General features: G+C 45.3%; 2 protein-coding genes across 9 annotated transcripts in view; both read left to right on the top strand.

The window, feature by feature from the left end:
• Positions 1–1998, top strand: part of MAP7D2 (MAP7 domain containing 2) — an 87534-nt gene extending 85536 nt beyond the window's left edge. For all 7 annotated transcript variants that reach the window (XM_075096683.1, XM_075096692.1, XM_075096662.1 and 4 more), the window contains one exon: positions 343–1998. The gene's annotated coding sequence lies outside the window, so the exon portion shown is untranslated. The remainder of the gene's footprint in view (positions 1–342) is intronic.
• A 9373-nt stretch (positions 1999–11371) lies between these two features.
• Positions 11372–22972, top strand: part of BCLAF3 (BCLAF1 and THRAP3 family member 3) — a 35250-nt gene continuing 23649 nt past the window's right edge. For both annotated transcript variants that reach the window (XR_012661105.1, XM_075096593.1), the window contains exons 1-2: positions 11372–11522; positions 19728–19797. Coding sequence is in view for 1 of the 2 variants with exons in the window: in XM_075096593.1 (XP_074952694.1) it covers positions 19757–19797 (41 nt within the window). In the remaining variant the exon portion in view is untranslated. The remainder of the gene's footprint in view (positions 11523–19727; positions 19798–22972) is intronic.

Here is a 22972-nt window from a genome sequence, read left to right as displayed (position 1 = left end):
GTTGCTTTTTTTTCTTCATTACTACCTTCCCTACAAGTTCTCAAAGCCTATTTGCATGAAGAAAACAGTCAAAAGTGGGGCCAGCCTAGAAAACAGTTGTTATTGTTGCTGCTTGCTCTTTGCTGCTGCTGTAAATACTTGCAGCATAGTGTAGAATCACTTCTCCTGGAAAGCCGGCAAACTTTATGAAACAAAATATGAAAAAAGCTTAGCAGGCTTGAGTGACAGTTTCAAAGTACAATGCCACAGTCGATTTTTTTGAAGTTTGTATTCTACGTTACAAAGCTGAGGTCATCTAACTTGCATTGCTGACTTAATATTCTTCTCTTTTTTAATTGACAGAGGTAGCAATTTGTGGAGGATATATATTCCCTGTGATGCTACTGGCAGTAAAATATGAGCTTCATCACTTGAAAAAGCTTCTGCAGTCCTTGAACACTGGATTTCAAATAATCAGAGCTGAATATAACTTTGTCTTCCCAGGGAATATGTTGAATAACTGGCTGCTTTTGGTGTAAACCAATGAACTAGAGCCTTGATGGTTTCAGGGAAGGCTGAGTGTGCATTAGAATTTGAGCTTTACCTGCTAATAAAGCACTTATTTCTTCTTTTAATTTAAAATTCATCTCAACACTTCACTGATTTTTACCTGTGCATTTTATTTTGGAATAATTCTTCCATAAGTTTTATTATACATCCATTTAGGCATCTTTTCTTGTAAATAATGATGAGGTTTGCCCACAGTGCATTGAAATGAAATAATACACTGTACTTTAGTTTTGTGCCTATCTTTTTTTGTCTTTAATAAGGAGTTATTGGCAACTTTCATGCAGGTGTATAATTCAAAACAGTAGCTGAAGAGGCTTGAAAAATATACAACTGCTGGAATCAAAAGAGCCTTCTTACTGACTGTGGAGTGTGGGACCTATCCCTTTATGGTTATATTGACACTTTTAGTCACTAGTGGCACTTGCTGGTTAATGTTAATTAGTCCGGGAGCGACTATCGACTATGTGTTTAAAAGCATACTTGTGTAACACCTGTAAACAAAGTTGGCAAAATGCCTAGTATAATCCCTTAATAGATTATATATAGTATAGCTATAGTAGATCCGAGTGAGTGGTCGGGGGGTGAGATGACATGTTAATCTTTGAAGATGCAGACACTTGATTAATACCAGCAGGCTTTCTATCACATGGAGAAGTATTTTGTCTTCCTAGAAGCTCAACAAACCAAGATTTAGTCAGCAGCAAAACAATATGGGCATATAGCAGCGGAAACACGAAGGCTGACACGCACGGGGCACACTGCTAGCCCCCGTTAACGTTCTGTAGCCCTCTAGGTGGGAAAATTCACATCAGGATGTATAATGTCTAGACATTACGTGCCATACAGTGTTAACTTTATTTCTGTTGGTGAACTATGATAACTTTATGCTAGATCATATATGGCTTTGAGGACATTTGTCCGGTTCCTTACAAGACTAAATTATAAATACAACTGTCTTTGGACACTAACACAAAAGAAGTGAAAACTTAGGGGAGAGGGGGGGCTGTGTTGTTTCTTTTCTCTCTTTTGTTTGGGTTTTTTTCCCACATGTCAAGGGAGTTCACAGTGTAGCTTGAGCTCAGTTGTAGCCCCATTCTTGTGCTCTTTAAAGCCAGCAATGGGAAAGTAACTAATGACATTACGTGCGATGTATAAAGAAATCGTACCTACAACAATCCAGCTCTATTTATCTTAGTATACTTCAGAGAAATACTTTCTTTTGACTGTGCAGTAAGCTGTAGCATGGTACTGTGTCTTCCAAATTAGTCCTTCATTTATTTCCTAAATGATAAACAAACAAAACCAGTTTGTTTTGCTGTGATACATTGTGTTTGACAAACGTCACATTATATTTTATTATGGTGTCATTGTATAACCTGTAGATTTCTGTATTTGCATGACCTGTATAGCATGTATAAAGGTGAAATACATTTTCATTTATGAATCTAACTTGTTTCTTAGCTTTTTTTACGCCCAGCAAAAATATTATTAATTTAAAAATACAGGTATGTTAATTTGTTCTGAGGTGTTTTCTGAAGGAGGGTGTAATACTGAGTGAAGGAGCGGTTGTCAGAGCCTCAAAATATTTCACCATTGTTTCCTTTGCCATATACTAATTTTCTTTCTGAGGTTTTGCCAATAGACGGAATGCAGGCTGGTGGCAGAAGAGCCTTAAGGTGAGGGCTTCCAAACTGTGGCATCCAGGGTGCTAGTCACGGTATACAAGCCAGTTTGCAGCCCCAGCTTCTGCTCTCTGGGGTATTACTTGACAAAGAAAGCAAGGAAAAGAAAACTTGGAAGTTGTGGCCGGTAGACGCTGTTCTGTTGAGTGTGCAGGAGCTGTTCTGTAAGGGTACCCGTAACATAAACGCTGAACTTCTCTTCAAGCTACACGCACATACTGCTGCTTAGAAAGGGGCCAGTCTGGAACTGCTGTTAGTTTTCTAGTGAAAACTAGGGAAAAACTAGGTGTGGGGGAAATGTTCTACAATTATTATTTTTTTTTTTAAATCATAACCTCAGTCAAAATTTAAAATGACAGCATCTACTTTTGTTATGAAGTATATAAATACTTCCCCTGGTGACAGTCCATCTCACTTTTAGTAACCCTTGAATCATTCACGTGACTTGTCCACCAAATTATTTACTAAGATTAAAGGAAGCATGATAAGTTAGTATTCATGAAGAAAGTTATTGCGTATTTTCCTTCATATTTGCTTTCAAATGTGACTTTACAAATTTGGCTGAATATCGGGAGCAAGTGCTGTTAGCCGAGGGGTTAAATCGCTTCTGCCTTTTCGCTTTTGATGATGTAACTTCTTCGTATCAATGCCATACCAGTGTTTGCTGCTGTGATTCAAGTCTGTGCGGTGAGCTTTGTCAGTGGTCTTGAAACTGTGGTGAAGAATCTCTAGCGATTCATACAAGTCCTTGGTAGAGCTTTTCGGCTGTAAAGCACTTGAGGATCAAGCTGTGAGAAGAAGCAAGGGAAAGAGTAGAGCAGTAGTCCTGGAGTGGATTTTTATAAATGGACGAATGGGGTTTTTTTCAGATTACTTTTGTAAAGTGATCTGCAAAACAGGATTGTACAGACCAAGAAGAATCGGACACTACTACTGTTCTTTCCCAGATTTATTTTCAGTAAGTAGTAAACTATTAGTAAGTTTCTAATACATAAAAATATGTGTGAGGTAATTGGGCATTACAGTAGCTCTCTTATTAGGTTCAGCACTTTCTGTGGTGTTGCCCTGGAAAATGACACCTAAAGCTTGTCTCGGGCCGTGGCAAAGGCCCTGAGCAGAGACCTCCTGGCTCCCCAGCAGGTACATTTCAAAACAAAATGGCATCAGTGAGGGGCAGATCTGGACCCCCAGGCTGCATTTTCATCTCGCAAGAAAGGGCTAGAAGGGGAGGAACATCATCCCCTCTCTCCCGTAATTACACATGCGGAAGAAGCAACAGAAATCGCACAGGCTGCTTCCCCAGCTGGTGGGGTGGGGATCTTCCCTCTGCCACCTCTCATAAAGACAGCAGCACCTCTCCCTGCTTCACCACCACCACCACCGTCCCAGCCTCGCGGCGTACGCGGCTCAGGTGCCCCTGCTGCCGCCCCACTTGTGTTTCAGGCATCGGCAGTGTGGCACTGCAGTTCTTTCCTGCTCCACAACCCCACGTGCCCGAGGTAGTGCGGTGGCCTTTTCCAGCATCAGTCACCGCTGGTTGGAGGAGCCCAGGGTCCCGGGACACCTTGGGCGGGTCAGCGCTGCAAGATATCCTTCCCATAAAGGTTTAAACTGTGGTCCCTTCCCTGTATTAAAATATGAATAGTAGAATATTCAAGAGCTGAAGACTATTTACTTTTTGAGGTCCATTTCTTGTTTGCTCTAAGTCATGGGCCATATCCTGCCCAAGGGGGAGGCTGTCCTGCAAGCGGCACAAACGAATCGGCAGGGATACACTGCTCCTTCTCCTGCTTTAGTGACCTGCAGGACTTCATCCTTGCTCCTCCCTTCTCCCTCCCTATGCAAGAACCATGTAGAGACTGAAAAACTCTCTTTGTTTGCTCTTATTTTAGAACAATGTTGTTCAAGATGTTGGTTGCCTCCAAAAACAACATGGAGAGTGGTTGTTCACCTGTGCTGCGTGTGTGTGCGCACGCGGGCGCAGGTACACATAAAAGGCAGTTACCTGACATTTGGGGATGTTGGGTTTTCAGTATCAATATTAAATTCTGAAAATCTATTACTGCTGGGCCACTCTGCTAAAATCTGGCAAATAGAATGTCTTTATGACTGGATTTTCTTTTTAATCTTAAGAAAAACACATTTTAAATTCATTCAGTCTCTCCAGAACACATACACTTGGAAGTAATAAAAACCTTAAGATACTCAGATGCATTTCTGTTATTGCTGTTAGTGGCAATAATTCCAGCACAGAACACCATGAGACACAACTTTTGCCTCTCCCCCACTTTTTTATCCCATCATTTATCTCATCCTTATGATCTCCTACAGCAGAAGAGTAGGTGATGCAATTCACTCAGTCAGCCAATTTAACTTGTCTCTTGAAGCAACATGTTAAGTGCAAAAGCCCTTAAAATTGCAGGCAGAAACACTAAGAGAAAGGGTGTTTAAGCTTTTAAAATAATTACATAAAGTATAAGAAAATGGTTTCTTGACCACCAGAATAATTTTTGACACTTGTTTTCTTCTCAGTTGCCTTGTTTTGTTCTCCAGCTTGTAGTAGCGAAGTATAATAATACATTTTATAATATTTCTAATGATTCAAGACTGAGGTAGTAAGGCTTTGAAACTAGTGAGTTCAATGATTACTTGAGGGCTGCAATTTTAAGGATCAGACTAAATGTTCTGGAAACGTGCGTGATGTTCACCTGGGAGCTTTACAAAAATAGATGTGTGTCCCTGCTGAAATCAAGCCTTAATGATTTCCAGAGAAAAAACAACTATGGTACCGGCGAGATTCAGGGACTAGAAAGAAAGGGTAAGTAATGTGCTGCAGGATCTACGCAGTCCTTGCTCTAAGAATAAATCTCTAAAATAGTTGCATGAATAGCTCAAACCAGAAGCGGTGCGTTAGCACCCGTATCTTCTCGCTGTGTCTGAAAGGAATAACTGGAAGTCAGCGGCAGTTGTAGGTGATTGACGTTGTACAGGAATGGACCCAAGAACCTAAAATTACATAGCTGGAGGGAAAAATTAATGGGTGTGAGAGATGTTCCCAATCAGGGAAATTACTCTGACAGTATTTCCTCATTTCTTTCTAGAAATAACAGCCACTGTCACCAAATTCAATACATGAGCAGCACAGCAAGCAGGATCAGGGCGATATCTGTAACACCACATTAACGTTATGTTCCCACGTCCCTTTTCAGAAAAACTTTTAAAATACAAGTGACAAATTGAAGTATCATTATCAGCGCCTTAAACATGCAGAGCTACGGGGGTTTATACCAATAAATTCTATGGAATGACTCAATTTTCCTGCTATGAGATCTCAGGAACACTTCTCACTCTTTCCTTTTTCTTCTTTTTCCTTTCTTAAACCTCTTATCAGTTCAAATACACAAATCCAAGAGAATACAAATTCTGGTGGTTGCCTGCTGGAATGAGTTTGTTCTCTCAGTTCCTGGACCAAGACTGCCTGCTCCACAGTTGGCAGAGAAACACAAAGTCCAAGGAGTCTTTCGGAGACTGATTATCTGCAGTAGCATATCAGGGACACCAGTGAGACAGCGCCGGCACGGGCAGTGAATATAATCCTGGTCAGAAATGGCTAAAACTTCCCCAGGTGAAGACCAGGTCAGAGTTTCTTTCCTTTTGGCACAAAACGTTTGCGTTTCTAATCTGCATTTTTGCAAGGTTAATTTATGCTGGTGTTCTTGGGTCAGTGCCAGTTTTTAGGGGGAAAAAACCCAAGTGTCCCCTAGCAAATGAAACTGCTGGCTGATTTAGCAAATAAATGAGTTGATGGAATGAGGGAAGGGAAGCAGGATGGGTGAAGGTAAGAGTTACTGAAGAACACCAAGATATTTTGCACATATTTACTACTAAGTAATTCCTGTTAAAATTCCTAAGGCAAATTAGTATCAGTCATGCCCACAACATCCCATGAAGTTGGACATTTTGAAATTTGATCCCTCCTCGTGACTTTTCATCCTGCTTTTTCATTGCAATCTCTCCTTCTGTCACCTTCCCAAGACCCGGCTCTTGCACAGGCAAAGAAACGCAGCCTCTCAGCGCCTCTGCCTTCCTCCTCAGTGTCATCTGCTGTGGTCTTTTGGGCGATAAGCCCGGTTCAAAGCCTTTGCTTTTAAAATCCTGTTACTGTATTTACGTTACACATTGGTGTTAATTCATACACTGAGATTGTTTTCACTGGTATATTGCCAAAATCCTACTGAGTTTACACGGGCTGCACGCCTAGCGGCAACGGCGCAGTTTTCACATGTTGTTACAGGAGAGTCAAGATAAACCTCATAAATAAAACATACAGGCATCATTACGTCATGAGAGCCCAGCCTCGCTAAAGGCTCTCTTTAAAGAGCAGTTTGGTGATACTATCAGAGCCAAATCATGCAGTCAGTCATCCTCGCACGTTCCTTTGGGTTTTAATTAAATGATTACTTTACAGCTTTCCTTAAATTTCAAAGCTAAATAATGTTGGACCGACTTCCTCAATTAAGGAGCGAATCGTTATCTGTTGCTCTGAGCCTGGAGTGAAAAGAATATCGCAGTTCTACAGAAAGCTGATGAAGAAAGTTCTTAAAGCTGAGCTAGTTTGGGTTTTTTGCCTTATTCTGGACCAAATTCTGTCCTTGTCTGGATGAGGTGTCACAGATTTGAAGTTATTTTGACAAAACCCCAGGAATTGACCTAAGCACCAGTATCTCCATTTCTATAAAGTAAGAGAAACAGCTGACACTCCTTTGCTGGGGACTTGGAGGTTTAGCTAATTTTGTTCCACTGAATGATAGAAATACTATCTTTTTTACTAGGAGAGGCAAACGAGTAGTGTGCCTGCAAACAATTAGGCAGCTCATTCTCGTTTCAAGACAGGAGGCATACTTTGTGCTTTGGGGAAAGTATTTTGATACAACTCAAAGGAAGATATACCTGGATGCACTAAGGGGTAGGGGTGGGTGAGAAGCGGAAGGTGGCGGCAGAAAAGTGAAACTCCTCCAAGAGCAGAGATCAAAGCTAATGAAGCCATGCAAGTCTCATCAGGTGGCATAGCAAGAGAGCAAAGTACAAACAAAACATTTCCCTTTAGGTATTATGAGGTTGGCTGGTAAAACTGTGATTATGCTTGGAGAGCAGTTCTCGATGGTGGGTCGTGCCTTTGCAGATGTTGACTCCACCAGACCCTCTCTCACTGCTCCGATATGCTTTTTCCCCTTTAAGTATTACCGTCTATGGGCTCTGTCTGCAGAGACCACAGCCAAAAGCTCCTTCCAAAGAGCTTTTGACTTCATTTACCTGATCCACCTCGGTGGAGAACAGGCATTCAGCAGCGGCTGCTGTGGCGGGGGGCCTGGCAGTGCGGGAGAGCCCAGGCAACGCTCCCCAGCACAGCTCCGGCTCCCTTGCTCTGCCTGCTTCTGTGCCTGACCTTGCCAGGGATCAAGGCAAGTCTTATTTCCACTTTAAAACAAAAAACAAACCCAAACCATAATATGGTTCAGCGAAGTTCAGCTCTGACAGTAATGTTTTATGTGGAAAAATGAAACGCCTCCTTGAAAGAACAGATACGCAGGCTCTGCCTGCTATCGAGGGCTAGTTTCTGCCTTTGAATTCTAGGTGACTTCCATTCATCATTTCCAAGTATTTAGCATGCAAACCACAGCCATGCTCTTTCCAAAGGAAATGTTTACTAAATTAAACATTAAAGGAATATGAAAGCTATTCTCTATTCTGATGGTAGTTAATTAGAAAAAAAACATGGAAATAGATTGAAATAATTAGTCTTTAATAAGCAGTAATTGCCAAGCCTTGTGCAATAGAATAGCCTTCAAAATTTAGAGATGGAGAATAATGATGCTGTGGAACTACTAATAGACACTGCTTTGAATATTAATCTAATTTGTAAAGTGTGTTTAAGTTCTTGTTTTGTTAGACTATACAGTCCCAACCATTGAGACCCTTGTGTACTTACTTAATGCTATCCATCCGGATAAATGTATATTGGATCAAGAGCACCAGAGGAGAATTCAAATAAAAAGATTAATAACAAACCTTAATAATTTAGTTTATGTAATGTAGAAGTTTATTATACGCACACAGGGGTGGGTCGTCCATAGTTACTTCTTTGGACCGGTTTTTGCTTTAAGTGAGGTGTCTGACCACTACACCAGATGAAGCAGGGAATAAACCCAAATCTTTTCTTTTTCTGCTAGTTTGACTTTCCTAGGCTTGCAAATCAAGCCGTAGCTGCCTATGCAGCGATTATCCTGTGTATTGTAAGAGGTATCCCAATCCTGTACAATGCATCTTCTGGTTGAACCCCCCAGGCTGGCCGAGGTTTCTTCGGGAAAGTGCAGATTAATGGCATCTGCCCACTTTGGTCTCGCTTGCTCAATCTAAAGCTCACTCTACCCAGTTTGCACTCTGAGCTCCTGTTAACAAAAATGTCAACATGGCGAAGAGGACGCAAACATTGTTTAGTGCAGCTTGCCGCTGTATTTCTATGCCGGATAGTTCAGTAAATCTTTTGCAGTCCCTTGTGACTGGGAGGACACTACTACTAAATTTAAAAGTAATCTTACACTTCTATACGTTTCTGTCATGAAAATGTCCAAGTGTTTTGGTGAAGGCGCAGGAAATTATTTTATATGGCAATCATACAGGGTTCCTCGTGTTTGGAATAGACTAAAAAGGGCTAAGGAACTGAGCAGGATCCTACAGACAGTCAAAGACAGCAACCAGATTTATAGCTGTGAAGAGGGATCCCTCAGTCCCACCTACGGCAACTCTGCCAAGGTTGGGAAGATGGAGATCAGAAGACAATGCTCTGCTAGAAGATTGGTCCTATAAAGGACGGCAAGAAGATGCCAGCAGCTAAAAGTCCAAAGGAAAGCCAAAGTCGGTAGCCCATGCTGGTACAGGGAATGTAAGGGAACTGAGATCACCTCTTTGAAGTAGCCAACAGTAGGTAACCCTTCCTCTCCACTCTTTATCCAGTGAATATAAACATCTTACTTCACCCTGTTCAGCCAAGGTTTGACGAAAGAGTAAGCATTGTGCTATGGCTCTGAGCCATGTCAAGACTAGGTAACACAGAATGCTGACTCTGGCTCCTTTTTGGACTTAAATGAATTTATTTGAAAAAAAGTGTTGACAGGCTAACTTGATTTTGGCAAGCTTTACACCAGATCAGATATCATCTGCCTGTGTTGCTGTAATGATGCCATATCAGGTATCACCCATCTTCCTGCAGCTCCGGTAAAAATACAAACCCAACATAAATTCTGTGCTTGGGCTAAAACAAAAGTGTGTGTCTGCATCTGATCTGAATCAAGTTTATATTAATGACTTGATCTGGCAATGCACCAAACTAGTATTCATGACGCTTGACCAACAACCTTGGATGCCTAATGTAATCTGGATAGCATCAGCGTCTCCTTTTACATATGGCATTGCATGATCTTGAAATCTATTTCTTGGCGGTTTTCTACCATAAAAAGATACTCTCTTTCAAAAGGGCTTCAGTATGTGTCGGTGTGTGCTCCTGCTGTTTATGCCTCCTGAAGAAACTCACTCAAATGCCAAACCTGTTAGGCCTGCCAGGTACCATGAATGACAAGTGAGTGCATCCCAGCAGCCTAAAAGGAGAGGATTCCAGCTGCTGGGATGGAGTCTGTCTCCCAGGGTAGGCAGGAGCTGCAGCACACACTAAGACGGGCACTCCGGGAACCTGGAAAGCCTTGGAAAAAAACACTGAAGCCTTGCCAGATTCAGTCTGAGGCTGGCAGGGACATCCCGTCACAAGCAAGCCCTGGCCCTGTTACCGGTGGGCTGGTGGGCAGCACTGGGGCCTCTGATCCTCGAGTCTGACCCCAACAGCCTTGGGAGGCCTTTGGCCAAGCCTTTCCTGCCCAACCCACCTTGCTGTGGCTGAGGCAGCAAGAGGGCTGGGACCCCCAGCACCTCCCTGCCAACCCCAGCGCTCCACCAGGCCTGCCCTACTCCTGCCGCCCTTGGCCCCATTCCAGACCTGGCAGCCACCCTGTGGGGCTGGTGGGAAAGGCAGCCTGGGTGGGAAGTGTCATGGGATGGGGCTGCTTTTCACAGGGCTTTGCAAGTGAGGGGCTCCTCAGAGCTCTTGAGTACCCACACCAGGAAGGGCCGAGGCACCCTGTCCTCTCCATGCTGCTGCCACCACTGGGAATGAGCAGCTGGCATGGAGCTGCCTGGCACCTCCCCATAGAATCATAGAGGTTGGAAAAGACTTCTAGGATCGAGTCCAACCATCAACCCAACACCACCATGTCTCCTAAACCATGCCCTGAATTGCCATGTCTCCACCTTTTTTAAACACCTCCAGGGATGGTGACTCTACCAGCTCTCTGGGCAGCCTGTTCCAACGCCTGACCACTCCTTCAGTAAAGAAATTTTTCCTAATATCCAATCTAAACCTCCCCTGATGCAGCTTGAGGCCATTTCCTCTTGTCCTATCACTTGTTACTTGGGAGAAGAGACCGATCCCCACCTCGCTACAGCCTCCTTTCAGGTAGTTGAAGAGAGCAATAAGGTCTCCCCTCAGCCTCCTCTTCTCCAGACTAAACAACCCCAGCTCCCTCAGCTGCTCCTCGTAAGACTCGTGCTCCAGACCCTTCACCAGCTTCGCTGCCCTTCTCTGGACACCCTCCAGCAACTCAATGTCCTTCTTGCAGTGAGGGGCCCAAAACTGCACACAGTATTTGAGGTGTGGCCTCACCAGTGCCGAGCACAGGGGCACGATCACCTCCCTGCTCCTGCTGGCCACACTATTCCTGATACAAGCCAGGATGCTGTTGGCCGCCTTGGCCACCTGGGCACACTGCTGGCTCCTGTTCAGGCGGCTGTCGACCAACACCCCCAGGTCCTTCTCTGTTGGGCAGCTCTCCAGCCACTCCTCCCCAAGCCTGTAGCGTTGCCTGGGCTTGTTGTGCCCTCCCAACAGCGCCCGACCCGGGCAGCCGCAGAGCGGCTGCGGGGCAGGCGGCACCAGGGCGAGAGGCCGGCGACCCAGCAGCCCGCCCGCCCGCCAGCCCCTCCTCTTCCGGGGCGCCCGCCCTCCGACCGCCCTTTCTCTTCGCCGCGCCTGTGGGGAGCAGCTGCGGCCGGCGCGGCCCCGCCGGGACCCGCCCCGCCCCCTCGCCGGGCACCTGCTTGGGGCGGAGCGGCGGGAGGCAGCGGCTGTGGCCGGAGGAGCGGCGGGAGGCAGCGGCAGTGGCTCCGGAAGCGGCCCCGCTGGCGGTGAGTGGGGGGGCTGGCGGCGGCCCGGGCGGTCCCACGGCCTCGGTGGGGCCTGGGTAGGCTCGGCGTGAGGGGGGAGCCCGGCCCGTGGAGCGGGAGCCGGGCGCTTGGGGGCGGCGGCGACGCGGTCATTGTCCCCGCCAGCACCGCCTGCGCGCCCGGTGCCGGACGGGCCCGATACCCGGCCCCAGCGGCCGGGAAGGAGCGGGCTGGGCCGGGCCGGGCCCCGGGGGGCTCCGGCGAGCCGGGCTGCGCGAAGCGCCACCGTCCCCCGCTCCGCGCCCGTGGGAGCAGGGCCCGCCGGCCTGCCCGGCCCGGCCCGGCCCGGGGGCGGCGGGTGGGAGGCGCCGCTCTCCTTCCCCGCCCGGCCCCGGGAGGTGCTGGTTTGGCCGGCGGCGGCGCGTGCTGCGGGGATTCTGCTGAACCCACCGTGGATCTGCTGATGGCGGGGTAGCCCGGAGCAGCGGCACCCCTCGCCCGCCTCTCCCCGCGTGTGCGCGCACCAGAGCGCGTACATTTTGCGGTACGGTGGGTGTAGCTCAAGCGTTCAGCGAGGTTTGGGAGGGCTGGCAACAAAGCAGGGGGTCAGGGGCAGCCAGAGGCGCCGTGGGGCTGTCAGCCCTGCCAGAACCCGCGTCTTGAGGGTTCCAGAAAAGCCGTGTTGCTGCGAAGCCGCTGGGCGAGTGGCATGGCAGAGCCCAGGTCGCTGCCTGCTTGGTGTTACGTTAAGGACAGCGTTTTCCTCAGAGGTGAGCAAGGCATAAATACTAGCAGCCCCTGAACTTCATAATTTATACGTTGCCACACATGGATTTACACCAGTTGGTGTGTTGGTAACAATTTAAAGCAGTACATGTTTTTTTGTAGGAGTCACGTCTTCATTCTAGTGTGCCTTTGGTTTAGCTTAATATATTTTCAGGATTGAGCCAAACCAAAGCACGATGAATTGCTGCTGATGTGACCAAATCTGTGCTTTCTGATACTTCTTCTGTTGGTTTAGTTGATTATGCACAATTACTCATACACGTCTGAGGGGGCAGTAACGTCTCAGGAGGAATCAGTGGTTTCAGTCTCCTTGCCTGGCTCAACTCCATCCAGAACAGTAACACCTAATTTTTGTTGCAATTCTTAAATGCCCGAAGTCACTTGTAAATATGGTTTACGTTCCTGAATTACAAGGGTTTAAAACAAAGGCCACTCAAATTGCTGGGAGATTTTAATTACCTGTTTACCTTGTGTGTTTGCGGGCCTGAAGGAAAAGTGAGTCTTTTGTGAAAGTTTTGCTGGGTGTGGATGGCTGGAGGAAGAGCATGGAAGAGGATGCCAGGATGGGAGGTGAAGAAATATGTAAAAGGCATGGAAGGATCTCTGGTGACGGAAGCCACGTTGTGGTGGGCCGTGAGACACGGGGCTGGGCAGAGAGGGGCAGAGAACATGGATGACTAAGTCTTTCCCTTGTTTTCATCTTTCCACTCTGAAGGACTAATCAGAAGCTATGAGGATTTTTCTGGAGATTTTTGTTTTTAATATTGGTGTTGATGAGGTGAGCTGAAATTAATTAACTTCCTTCAGAGGCACACCCTGTTATCCCGATAAACAGCTGTCTGTCTTAATGGGTGTCCATGCACTCCTCCACATCTGCCTTCAGCAAAATAACTGGTATTTCTGCCACTGCTTTTGTAAGAGTGATCAAACCAACTCTTCTTCCGCCTGTGCTGTGACGAGATGGGCTTGATATCGGTGCAGTCTTGCCTTGTGGGTGTTCACTTGTCAGGAGGTAACATAGGCTGGGTTGGTGTCGCAGCAAGCTGGCAATCGATGTGGTTGCACGCAGTTAGGTTTGCTTTTCCTCTCAGGTGGCAGCAGGCACTCGCTGTCTGTGGGGAAGGGAGGAAACATGCTGGGAGTCTTCTAGCAAGGGCTCATTTCTCCGGTGTGCCTGGGGAAGGCAGCCGGGACTTCCCGGCCTCCTGGCAGCGCTGCTGTGTGGCATTGCCCATCCTGAATAAATAAGGGGTTTCTTTTGGTTTTCCGCTGGTTTTGCGACTTAAGGTGAAAAAGCAAAGGCCTCCATTATGGTTTGTACATGTTGGAGAGCTGTCACTAGGCAGGAAGTTGTTGTGGTTTGTCGCTAGGACTATGACAGGAATGAATTTAACAGAAAGGCAGAAGTGGCTGGGGATGGTGCTGTGACATTGAAGGCTCTATAATAGACATGTGATAAAGGCCTCTAATTGAATGTGTTATAGAAATGGCTAGCCAATATGTTGTGCTTTCTTTGTGTAAAAAAAAAAAAAGTTTGAGAGTGAAATACCTGAATTATTATGTGATACAGATTTATCGTGCTCAGTCTTTCCAAGTTGGCATTGTAATCTGTTTTTCTGCATAGGTGAGGCATCGCCTGCTAATTAGTGTCATTAAATGGGTTCATTTTAAACGAGAGCACACTGAGCTTAAGTTACATGCTCAGTAGATCTGCTCAGTTATTTTTATTCTCTTGCTCAAATATGTAGGGGCAGGGGAATACTTTCTGTGTACCCCAAGGAATTGCTTAAAATTTATATAGTTGTCTATTAAGAAATACTGTGTGCTTCAGCTAGGCCTGTGCTTTCTGTAATAGGTCTTCATCCTCCTGGGAGTGTAAGAGGGAATAATATTTTTTTATTTATATATATAAATATAGATATCCCATGTAGCAAGCAGGGGAGAGTGATGCCCACGTGCTGCCCCTGCATGGGATGGTTGCCTTGCTGGCCTGAGGCCTGGCTGTCTGTTAGTGATCCTCAGTATTGGGATACAACCTGTGTAAAGCCTGCCTTCCCCAGCTTGTGCCAAAGAAAAAGGTTAATGCAGAGGAGTACAAAAAGTTCTCTGAAGCTGCAGTGGCTGCAGTTTCATGAGGCCACAGTGGTGCTCCTCATGCCAGGGAGACCCTATTTCTCAGCATGACAACTGGAGCGTCGGAGCTCACCTCGCTCGGATGGTGGCACATTCGTGAGGGGTGCGGGCTTGTGGTGCTGCCTCTCACCATCACTGACCGCCCTTCCCAGTCACTCTGCCACGGCTGCCTGGGGAGATGCTGTGGGCCAGATCGGGAAGTTTGGTAAACACAGCATGGGATAAAAAGTGAGAGAAGGAAAGGGGAAGAAGGGTGGGGGGGGGGAAAAAAGGGAATAAGGGAATAGCTTTGTCATCTCCGGGCTGTGCTGCCAGTGTAACTGGAGCTGCAGTGGTCCGAGGGTGCTGCCAGACCTGCTACAAAATACTTTGGAGACTCAAAGCATAACCTTGGAGATGTGGAAGGTGCTCTGAGAGTGACAAAAGCCTGGTAGAATGGATCTGTAATCAAAAAGAGCACTCGTGGAATATTGGAGAGTGGTGAGGAAACGGAGGATGTAAATTTGGATCTTGGTCATTTGCATTGATCTGTTACCTGCTGTGGTGTCCAAAAGATGAAATGGGTTAGAAATCCCTGAGCTCATTTTCTTTTGCCTTGGCTGTGGGGTGTGTGTCCTTGAGTTAGACAGACGTTCTAGCTCATAGTTTTCAAACCTGTACATATGTCCTGCCCTAAGGCAGTGTGCCTCGAGTTGGGAGTCACCTCCATGTGCTGGCAGAACTACCTCAGCTCCTGGCACCTCTCTGGTGCTGGGGCAATGGCGCTGGAGCGTGGGGCAGGGCTGTGCCACACGCTTCATGACATCCTTCCCCCAGCCCCCGCAGGTTTGGGGGTGGTGGATGAAGGTGCCAACTAGGAGCTGTGATTTTGAGTTTGAAGGTGTTTAGTAGAAAAATCGGAGAAATGAGTGTATGCATGGCCTAGCGCAGCACTGGGAGCCTCTGCTGGTGATGATGGTACCCAAGTCAGTCTGGGAGGCATTGGCTTTAGGAAATGTGAAGTCCTGTTGCAGTTTAGAAACGTTCAGGCCGGTCTGCTGGGAGATGTTTCTCTGCTCTACGTTCTTCCCTGGGAATTTGCTGTGGGAGGCAATAAGATTTGCTTGGCAGCTGAATGGGCAAGAACGTGCCAGGCTTGTGTCCTGCTTGGACAATGGCTGGGGTGGGAGCCGCATGGGACAGCCTTTGAATCAGGTATTAAAACTTACCTACTAGAAAAGTTGCCAGTTCTACTCTCTTCATTTAAGGCTAGGATAAATGGCTTTCTCTATTGCAGGCTTCAAGGTGTTTACTTCTATTTTTTTTTTTTTTTAAGTCTGGATTGCAGCTGAGCTTTTAATTTGATTGTATTTCTGTCAAATACTTGGCTGTCTTGGTGCTGAGACTCTCAATTCCTGGTTTTTCCTTCTTGACAGACACTGCAGCAATACTTGCTCTGGTGTCTCCCTCACAACCTCAGGCTGATTCCTATCAAGGCGACAGTCAGATGAAAAGCTTGCAGCTGCTCCTTATCTTTTTGGGCAGAGCAAGGGAATAGTGAGCTGTGTAGTTTTTTGCAGTGAGGGTCAGTGTCTGTCTTCCCATCTGCTGTGTGACCCAACCTATGAAAGACTTGCTTAGCTCTTCCTCCCTTAAAAGATTTGGGAGGTAGTGGCAATGGCAGTTGGGAAATCCTTTACAAAGAGGTGAGGAATGACATCTCCCTTCCCTACAGGTGAAATGGCAATTGAAAAGCACCTCCTTGATAGTGAGCACTACTACTATTGGCCTGCCCTTTGCATTTTCTGCGTGGCATCATCTTTGTTGTAGATGCTGGAAGGCACCCAAAAGGCATGTAAAGCAGTCCACGTATTTATGGTTTGCTTTTACAGGAGAGTTAACTACTTCTCGCAGATAGAGCACAGACAGAAGAGGTCTTACGTATTTGGGGCTTGCTGGTGTGGGGCTGTTTGCATTAGGAAGAGCTCCGGTTCCCCTCTGGTAAATAAAGGAGATTGAAGATTGTTCTGTTCAGGAGAGCAAGTTGTTAAAAACCGATAGCCTTTCTGAAAGATAGTGTGTTCAGGCTGGCCAATCCCATACAATTTCTGGTTGTTTTTTAGTTACTTCTTTCAAGGTGCTCCTTTCAGGTCCGTAGTAGATAGATGCTACAAGAATTTTGTACTTGTCAAAGCACTGATCTCTCAAGGGTGGAGTCAAAGGAGAGCTGGCAGCAGGCTTGAGGCTGTTTCTCCTGAGAGGCAAGTTGTCTGATTTCAATTCCAAAAGTCAAGGAAAAGAAAATAAAAGAAAATATTGATAATTCCTCCAGCGAGTCACTTACTGTTGTGACATGACAAACAGAAGCAGCATGATGAACCTAATAATATTCCTTCCTAGTTTAAAAAAAAAAGTTCTTCATGTTTTCATACTGACAGCATCCCACAAAGTACAGCAGGGGGACTTGGTGAAATTCAAAACCCAGAACATTGCAGGTCCTGGCATTTCTGCTCCAATGTGACCTGGCCTTTCAGAAGCACACCTGGACGGCTGGCTCAGGAACTGTAGGGCCTTCACTTGATTCAAGTGATTCTGCTATAGACAGGCTTGCTACTCAGGACCATCCTATGAAAAGCTTGCTTTTGGTGTAGAACCATATTGCTGGTCTAGGTGAGATGATTTAAACCTGAATTTAGCAATGTGCTTATAAATTCTATATAGATTGAATTGTGATTCTGGTGTTCAACTGGGAGTCTTGGTTGGGGTCGAGTGTCTGCTGCTGTTGTATGCTACATATTGCATCTTGAATCTCGCTGTGTGGAAATCATATTGCACGGGTCACTTTTTAGGAGGCGCATTGAAATAAATGAACACTTTCTTTCTGCTAAACAAAAGGAGTGTCTTCACTGGAAATTACACTAGTCCTCTTTATCCTAAGGCAAGATCTAGGACATGCTGTCACAGTCCTTCCCACGCTTTTAGTACGATTGTTTAGCCAGTCTCAAAAGAATAAGACATCTGGTTATCTATGTTCAGTTTCTAGCTCATTCGGCCTGCGATGAGAGATCCTGGCATATCGGGTTCTGTATGATGGTTGGGTAGGGTTTTATGATACTTTGGCCTTTTTGGTGTTTCATACTTGCTTGAAAACGAAAGATAAAATTCAGAACTGAAGGGAAGATAGAAAGAAAGGATTTGAATTGCGAATAAAACAGTCACTTTTTAAAGTTGACAAGATGAGAGTGTAGTAGTGAATCTTTGAAACTTGTGGGACATGCACCTCTTTCTTTGACATGTGTTAGCCAGCATGTGGTTTTTGTTTCTGAAATACTGTGCAGTTTAAGTTATGTTTTTATGGGTGAGGAATAAGAAAGTGTATTGTTCACAATATTATTATGAGTACTGTCATTGGAGCATTGTATGTAACTTTGGCTAGTATGATCTTTGAATAAGCAAAGGGCCTGAAGCTAATTCATGCTATGCAGTCTTCAGAATATGCCTTATATAGGATCTAAGAGGCAATGCTAACTTCATACTTCATATTTGAAAGTTCAGGGAACAAATATGTTGTCTTTGGGGTACCCTTTTTTTTTCCTCCCCTTCACTATCCCTTGCAATACTTCTTACGACTTCATGCTTTGTCATATGGAAAGATTAGTTGTGGAGCAAATACTCTCATGGTAAACAGGAGACTTCTGAGATTTTAAAAAAGAAATTCAAGAGGGTTTTCTCCAGCACTAAGCTATTGCTGCATCTTGGAAATAATTGCCCGGTTAGCTTAGGGTGGAACTTAATGAGCTGGAAGTGAGTGTTTCCAGACTCACTCTGAAATGTAGTAGATGGCTTGTCTAATGTCCACCTGGGGTGGTAGGCATCAGAAGTATGCTGCATGTTCTCCTCTAAGATACTTCTGTTGTAGTCATGAGTTAATCATACAAAAAAATCAGATATAGCAAGGGGTTGTATTTTATTTTACCAATTAGTGGTTTGGGGGAGGCGAGGCACTGGGTCAGGCACGTGAGTGCACACTACTTCTCCAGGCTTCTTATGTGCCTTAAAGCTTGCTGGTTTTTTCTCCCCTGTCAATTTTAGTTGGTCAGGTAAAAGACTTAGTTAAAGAAATGCTTTGAGCACTGGGAGTGTCAAAAATGCCATGCCTTGCCAGTCCAGACTAGTTTTCTGTCTCCATGAGTGTCTGTGAGCACATACCTACAGAAAATACCAGAGCATGTATAGAGTGACATTGACGTGGGCGTATTCTTCCAGTTTCAAGTGACTGGTTGTTCATTAATTCCAGAGCTGTTGATGTATCTGTTTTTGTATCTATTTATATTTCTGGCCTTCACAGCATCTTGTGGTAATTAGGACCTGTAGTCATGGGTATGTGGTCCAAATTCCAACTTTTAACCAGTTACCTGATAATTTTACTCTGCTTTAATCCTTGTGTTTGCTAAATAATGAATAATCATTCCATTCTTATTCACCAGTCACATTACTGGTGAGTTTGTATATCCTTTCATCACTTGTTTTCCAAGTTTCTCGTATCTTTTTGCAAAGAAGAACGAGAAGGGTAGATTCCATTGATATTTTTCTCATACTTCCATAGCTTTTGAGAAGGGATGCCCACAGCCACTTCCAGGATTCAGGAGCAGTGCTTTCTGTCATAGTGCATCCATTGTATATTTAAATATGTGTCTAGGTAGTAGGTTATTAACAAGTTAAGTATAAAAATCAAAAGTGATCTTTTGTACATGGTCTTATTTGGATGAAGTGTGTGATGATACAGCAGTTAAGAGTTGATGGAGCAGTTAAAGCTTACAGGAGGTCTGTAACCATGTAAAAATATCAGTGTATTTTACAAATTTGAAGTTTAGGATATATGAGGTTCACAAGGTATATAACTCAATGCAAAACAACTTTTCTTCATAGACCTGACTTTAAAGCTGGTTCTCTCTCCTCTATCATCTATAGCATTCAATCCATACTAACAATTACAGAATTTTTTTTCAGTCTCTGCAACTTGCTTGTGAGATTATTAACATTTAAAAACAGAGTGAATAGACAGCATTGCAAAATGGAGAGAAAAAATGAGCAATGGTCAAATATTCAAGTCTTTATAAAGAAAATAAGCTGTGTTCTAAGATCAGCAATTAGGAAAAAAGTTACTTGCCTTAAAATGGGAATTCAAGGTAAAAGTAAAACATCCTAAGAATATGCCTCACCCCATCCTTGAATAATCTAGTACTACACTTGTTAAAAACAACTGTCCCTGTTGCAATTTGTAGTGTGATTCTGTTACCAGACTAGTAAATTGTATCATTTTTACAGCTTCAAGAAACTCAAACACGTGAGAGAAGATGACAAGATCTAGATCAAGATCACCACGATGGAAACCAAGGTAAATATTTAGCTATAACTTGTGTTCTGAAATGTAGCCCTATATAAGGATTTATAATTAGGGCTTAAAGCTTGTATGAAAGAAAGACAATTACATCCAGAATTGCAATTTGTAAAGTGTATTTTATAATTAAAACTTGTTTTCCAAACTGAGCACCTTCTGCAATTTTTTCCCAACTCGCAATTTTATTATGAGATTTCTTCTTTTTTTCCAAGCTGGAGGTGTTAAGGTTTTGCTGTCTGCCAACAACCTTGTTCAACTTGCATGTTTTGGGACTTGGACTATCTTAAGCACAAAATCCAAGCACCAAACTCGTTAAGGTTATTTTTACTCAAGCTCCACCTGGTGCACTTAATGTCTGTAACTCACTCCTGTTTTGCCTCTTGGTCTACAGGAAGGGCCAGATCGACCCTTAAAAATAACTTCAGGCTTTCTGAGTCTTTGGGGCTGATCTGCAAATTGATCTTCAGCAGTTAGATATGCCTCATAGCATAATGCCAACTGAAAGCAAGGGAGTCGGTGCCCTTCTTCTTTGCAGCTAGCCTGGTAGCGTGTGCCATTGATGCGTGTCACAAGCATAATGGCCAGGTTACTTCATGCTGTTAGTCACCTGCCTAATTTTTAGGACTTGTAATGCTGATTTAAGGTGTTAAAACTAGGAGGCTTTCAAGAGCTATTAGTGTGTAGTATAAACCTATTTTTTTGCTGGTTTTGGGTTACTTTTCTAAACAGATGTCGTGGTTTAGCCCCAGTCAGCAACCCAGCACCACAGAGCCGCTCGCTCACTCCCCCCTGGTGGGATGGGGGAGAGAATCAGAAGAGTAAAAGTGAGGTAACTCGTGGTTTGAGGTAAAGACAGTTTAATAGGTAAAGCAAAAGCTGTGCGTGGAAGCAAAGCAAAACAAGGAATTCATTTGCTAATTCCCCTGGGCAGGCAGGTGCTCAGCCATTTCCAGGAAAGCAGGGCTCTATCATGTGTAACGGTTACCTGGGAAGACAACCACCATCACTCCAAATGTGCCCCCCTTCCTTCTTCCCACCAGCTTTGTATACTGCGCGTGATGTCGTATGGTATGGAATATCCCATTGGTCAGTTTGGGTCAGCTGTCCTGGCTGTGTCCCCTCCCAGCTGCTTGTGCACCCGGCAGAGCACGGGGAGCTGAAGAAGTCCTTGACCAGTGTAAGCGCTACTTAGCAACAACTAAAACATCTCCACATCATCACCGCTGTTTCCAGCAAAAATCCAAAACACAGCCCCATACTAGCTACTACAAAGAAATTTAACTCTATCCCAGCTGAAACCAGGACAGTATCCACTCCTTATTCCATACCATTTACATCATGCTCAGGTTCCACACTATCCAATACAACCTCATTAACCACCACCCCCTCCTTCCCATCCTTTGATAAAATACACGGATGTAATTTAGTCCACAGCTTTGTTATCCATCTGTTCTTGTGGTCACTCAGGACAGGAGAGGTGGTGTGTTGCGTGGAGTTACTGGGCACCAAAGCTAGCTCAGGTCGGGTCACTGCTGCGCTCGCACTGCTTCTTGAAAGGCTTGTCCTCCATTGGTTCAGGTGGTTACTGCTGTAGTAATTCCTATAACATGCAACTCAAAGCACAGGTTACAACAATTTAAAGGTATATCCATTACAGTCTCCACCCCTGGCCCCTTTGAGCCAGGTTATAGGTTTTAACATTGCAAAGAACTCGTCCCCTTGCTCCCAGCCTGGCTAGCAACAAGGGGCTTCTGCTATAGTAATTTCCATAATATGTAACAAATCCTGGGTTAGAACAATTTAAAGGTATTTCCATTACAGTCTCCACCCCTGGTCCATTTGGATCAGACCATCAGGTTTAACATTGTAATGAACTCCTCCCCTTGCCCCTGCTCTGGTTTGGACTTATCCACAGACTGTAGTCCTTTAGGGTTGTACTTGCTCCAAACGGAGCCTTATCTATGAGCCACAGTCTCTATGCTTCAGCAGGTGTGCCCCCGGAGACTTATCTAGAGCCACAGTCGCTTTGAGGTGCGCCTGTTCCAGCGTGGCCTTCTGCATGGGCCTCAATGCTTTCAGAGCTATACCTGCTCCAGCATGGCCTTGCCCACAGCTGCAGTCCCTCCAGAAGCAAGCCTGCTCCAACATGGCTTTTCCCCATGGCTTCAGTCCCTCCAGAAGTAAGCCAGCTCTGTTGTGGGCTTATCCATGGCCATGCACTTTGAGGTGCTCTGGCATGACCTCATGCACAGCCACTGATGCTTCAAGGTATACCTGCTGCAGCACAGACTTATCTACAGCCACAGACACCTTGAGGTGTACCTTCTCCAAGATGGATATATCCTTGGGCCACAATTGCCTAAGAGGTATACCTGCTGTGGCACAGACATAACCAAGGCCACAGATGCTTTGAGATATACCTGCTCTGCCATGGGCTTTTACACAGACACAGGTGCTCTGGGGTGTCCTGCTCCCACATGGACTCATCCACAGCTCACAGTCCCTTTGACTGGAGTTCCAGCCTGTCCAGTACAGCAACACAGAAACAGCAGCTGGGCCCTGGCCATCGGCCAGCCCAGGCGCATCGCCACGGCTGTTATCAGAATGTTCCCAGGCCCGGCAGGGTAAGGTGATAAGCAGTGAAAGCAAAAAGTACCACTAATGAGCACTAGACTTTAAGGCATACAGTAGGTCAGGCAAGCCCCATAGCAAGCACAGAAGCCTGCCAGTTAATAGCTAAACAGCAATAACTGCTATAAATTCCATCTAGCACATTTCAATCAAATCTGTTGTTATCTCAAACCTTTCGTGCCCCATGTTGGGTGCCAAAATGGACTGTCGTGGTTTAGCCCCAGTCAGCAACCCAGCACCACAGAGCCGCTCGCTCACTCCCCCCTGGTGGGATGGGGGAGAGAATCAGAAGAGTAAAAGTGAGGTAACTCGTGGTTTGAGGTAAAGACAGTTTAATAGGTAAAGCAAAAGCTGTGCGTGGAAGCAAAGCAAAACAAGGAATTCATTTGCTAATTCCCCTGGGCAGGCAGGTGCTCAGCCATTTCCAGGAAAGCAGGGCTCTATCATGTGTAACGGTTATCTGGGAAGACATCCACCATCACTCCAAATGTGCCCCCCTTCCTCCTTCTTCCCACCAGCTTTGTATACTGCGCGTGATGTC

This window comes from Phalacrocorax aristotelis, chromosome 1, assembly GCF_949628215.1.
Source record: "Phalacrocorax aristotelis chromosome 1, bGulAri2.1, whole genome shotgun sequence".
Taxonomy (NCBI): domain Eukaryota; kingdom Metazoa; phylum Chordata; class Aves; order Suliformes; family Phalacrocoracidae; genus Phalacrocorax; species Phalacrocorax aristotelis.
Note: the sequence above shows the minus strand (reverse complement) of the source record. Positions and strands in the feature narration are given on the sequence as shown.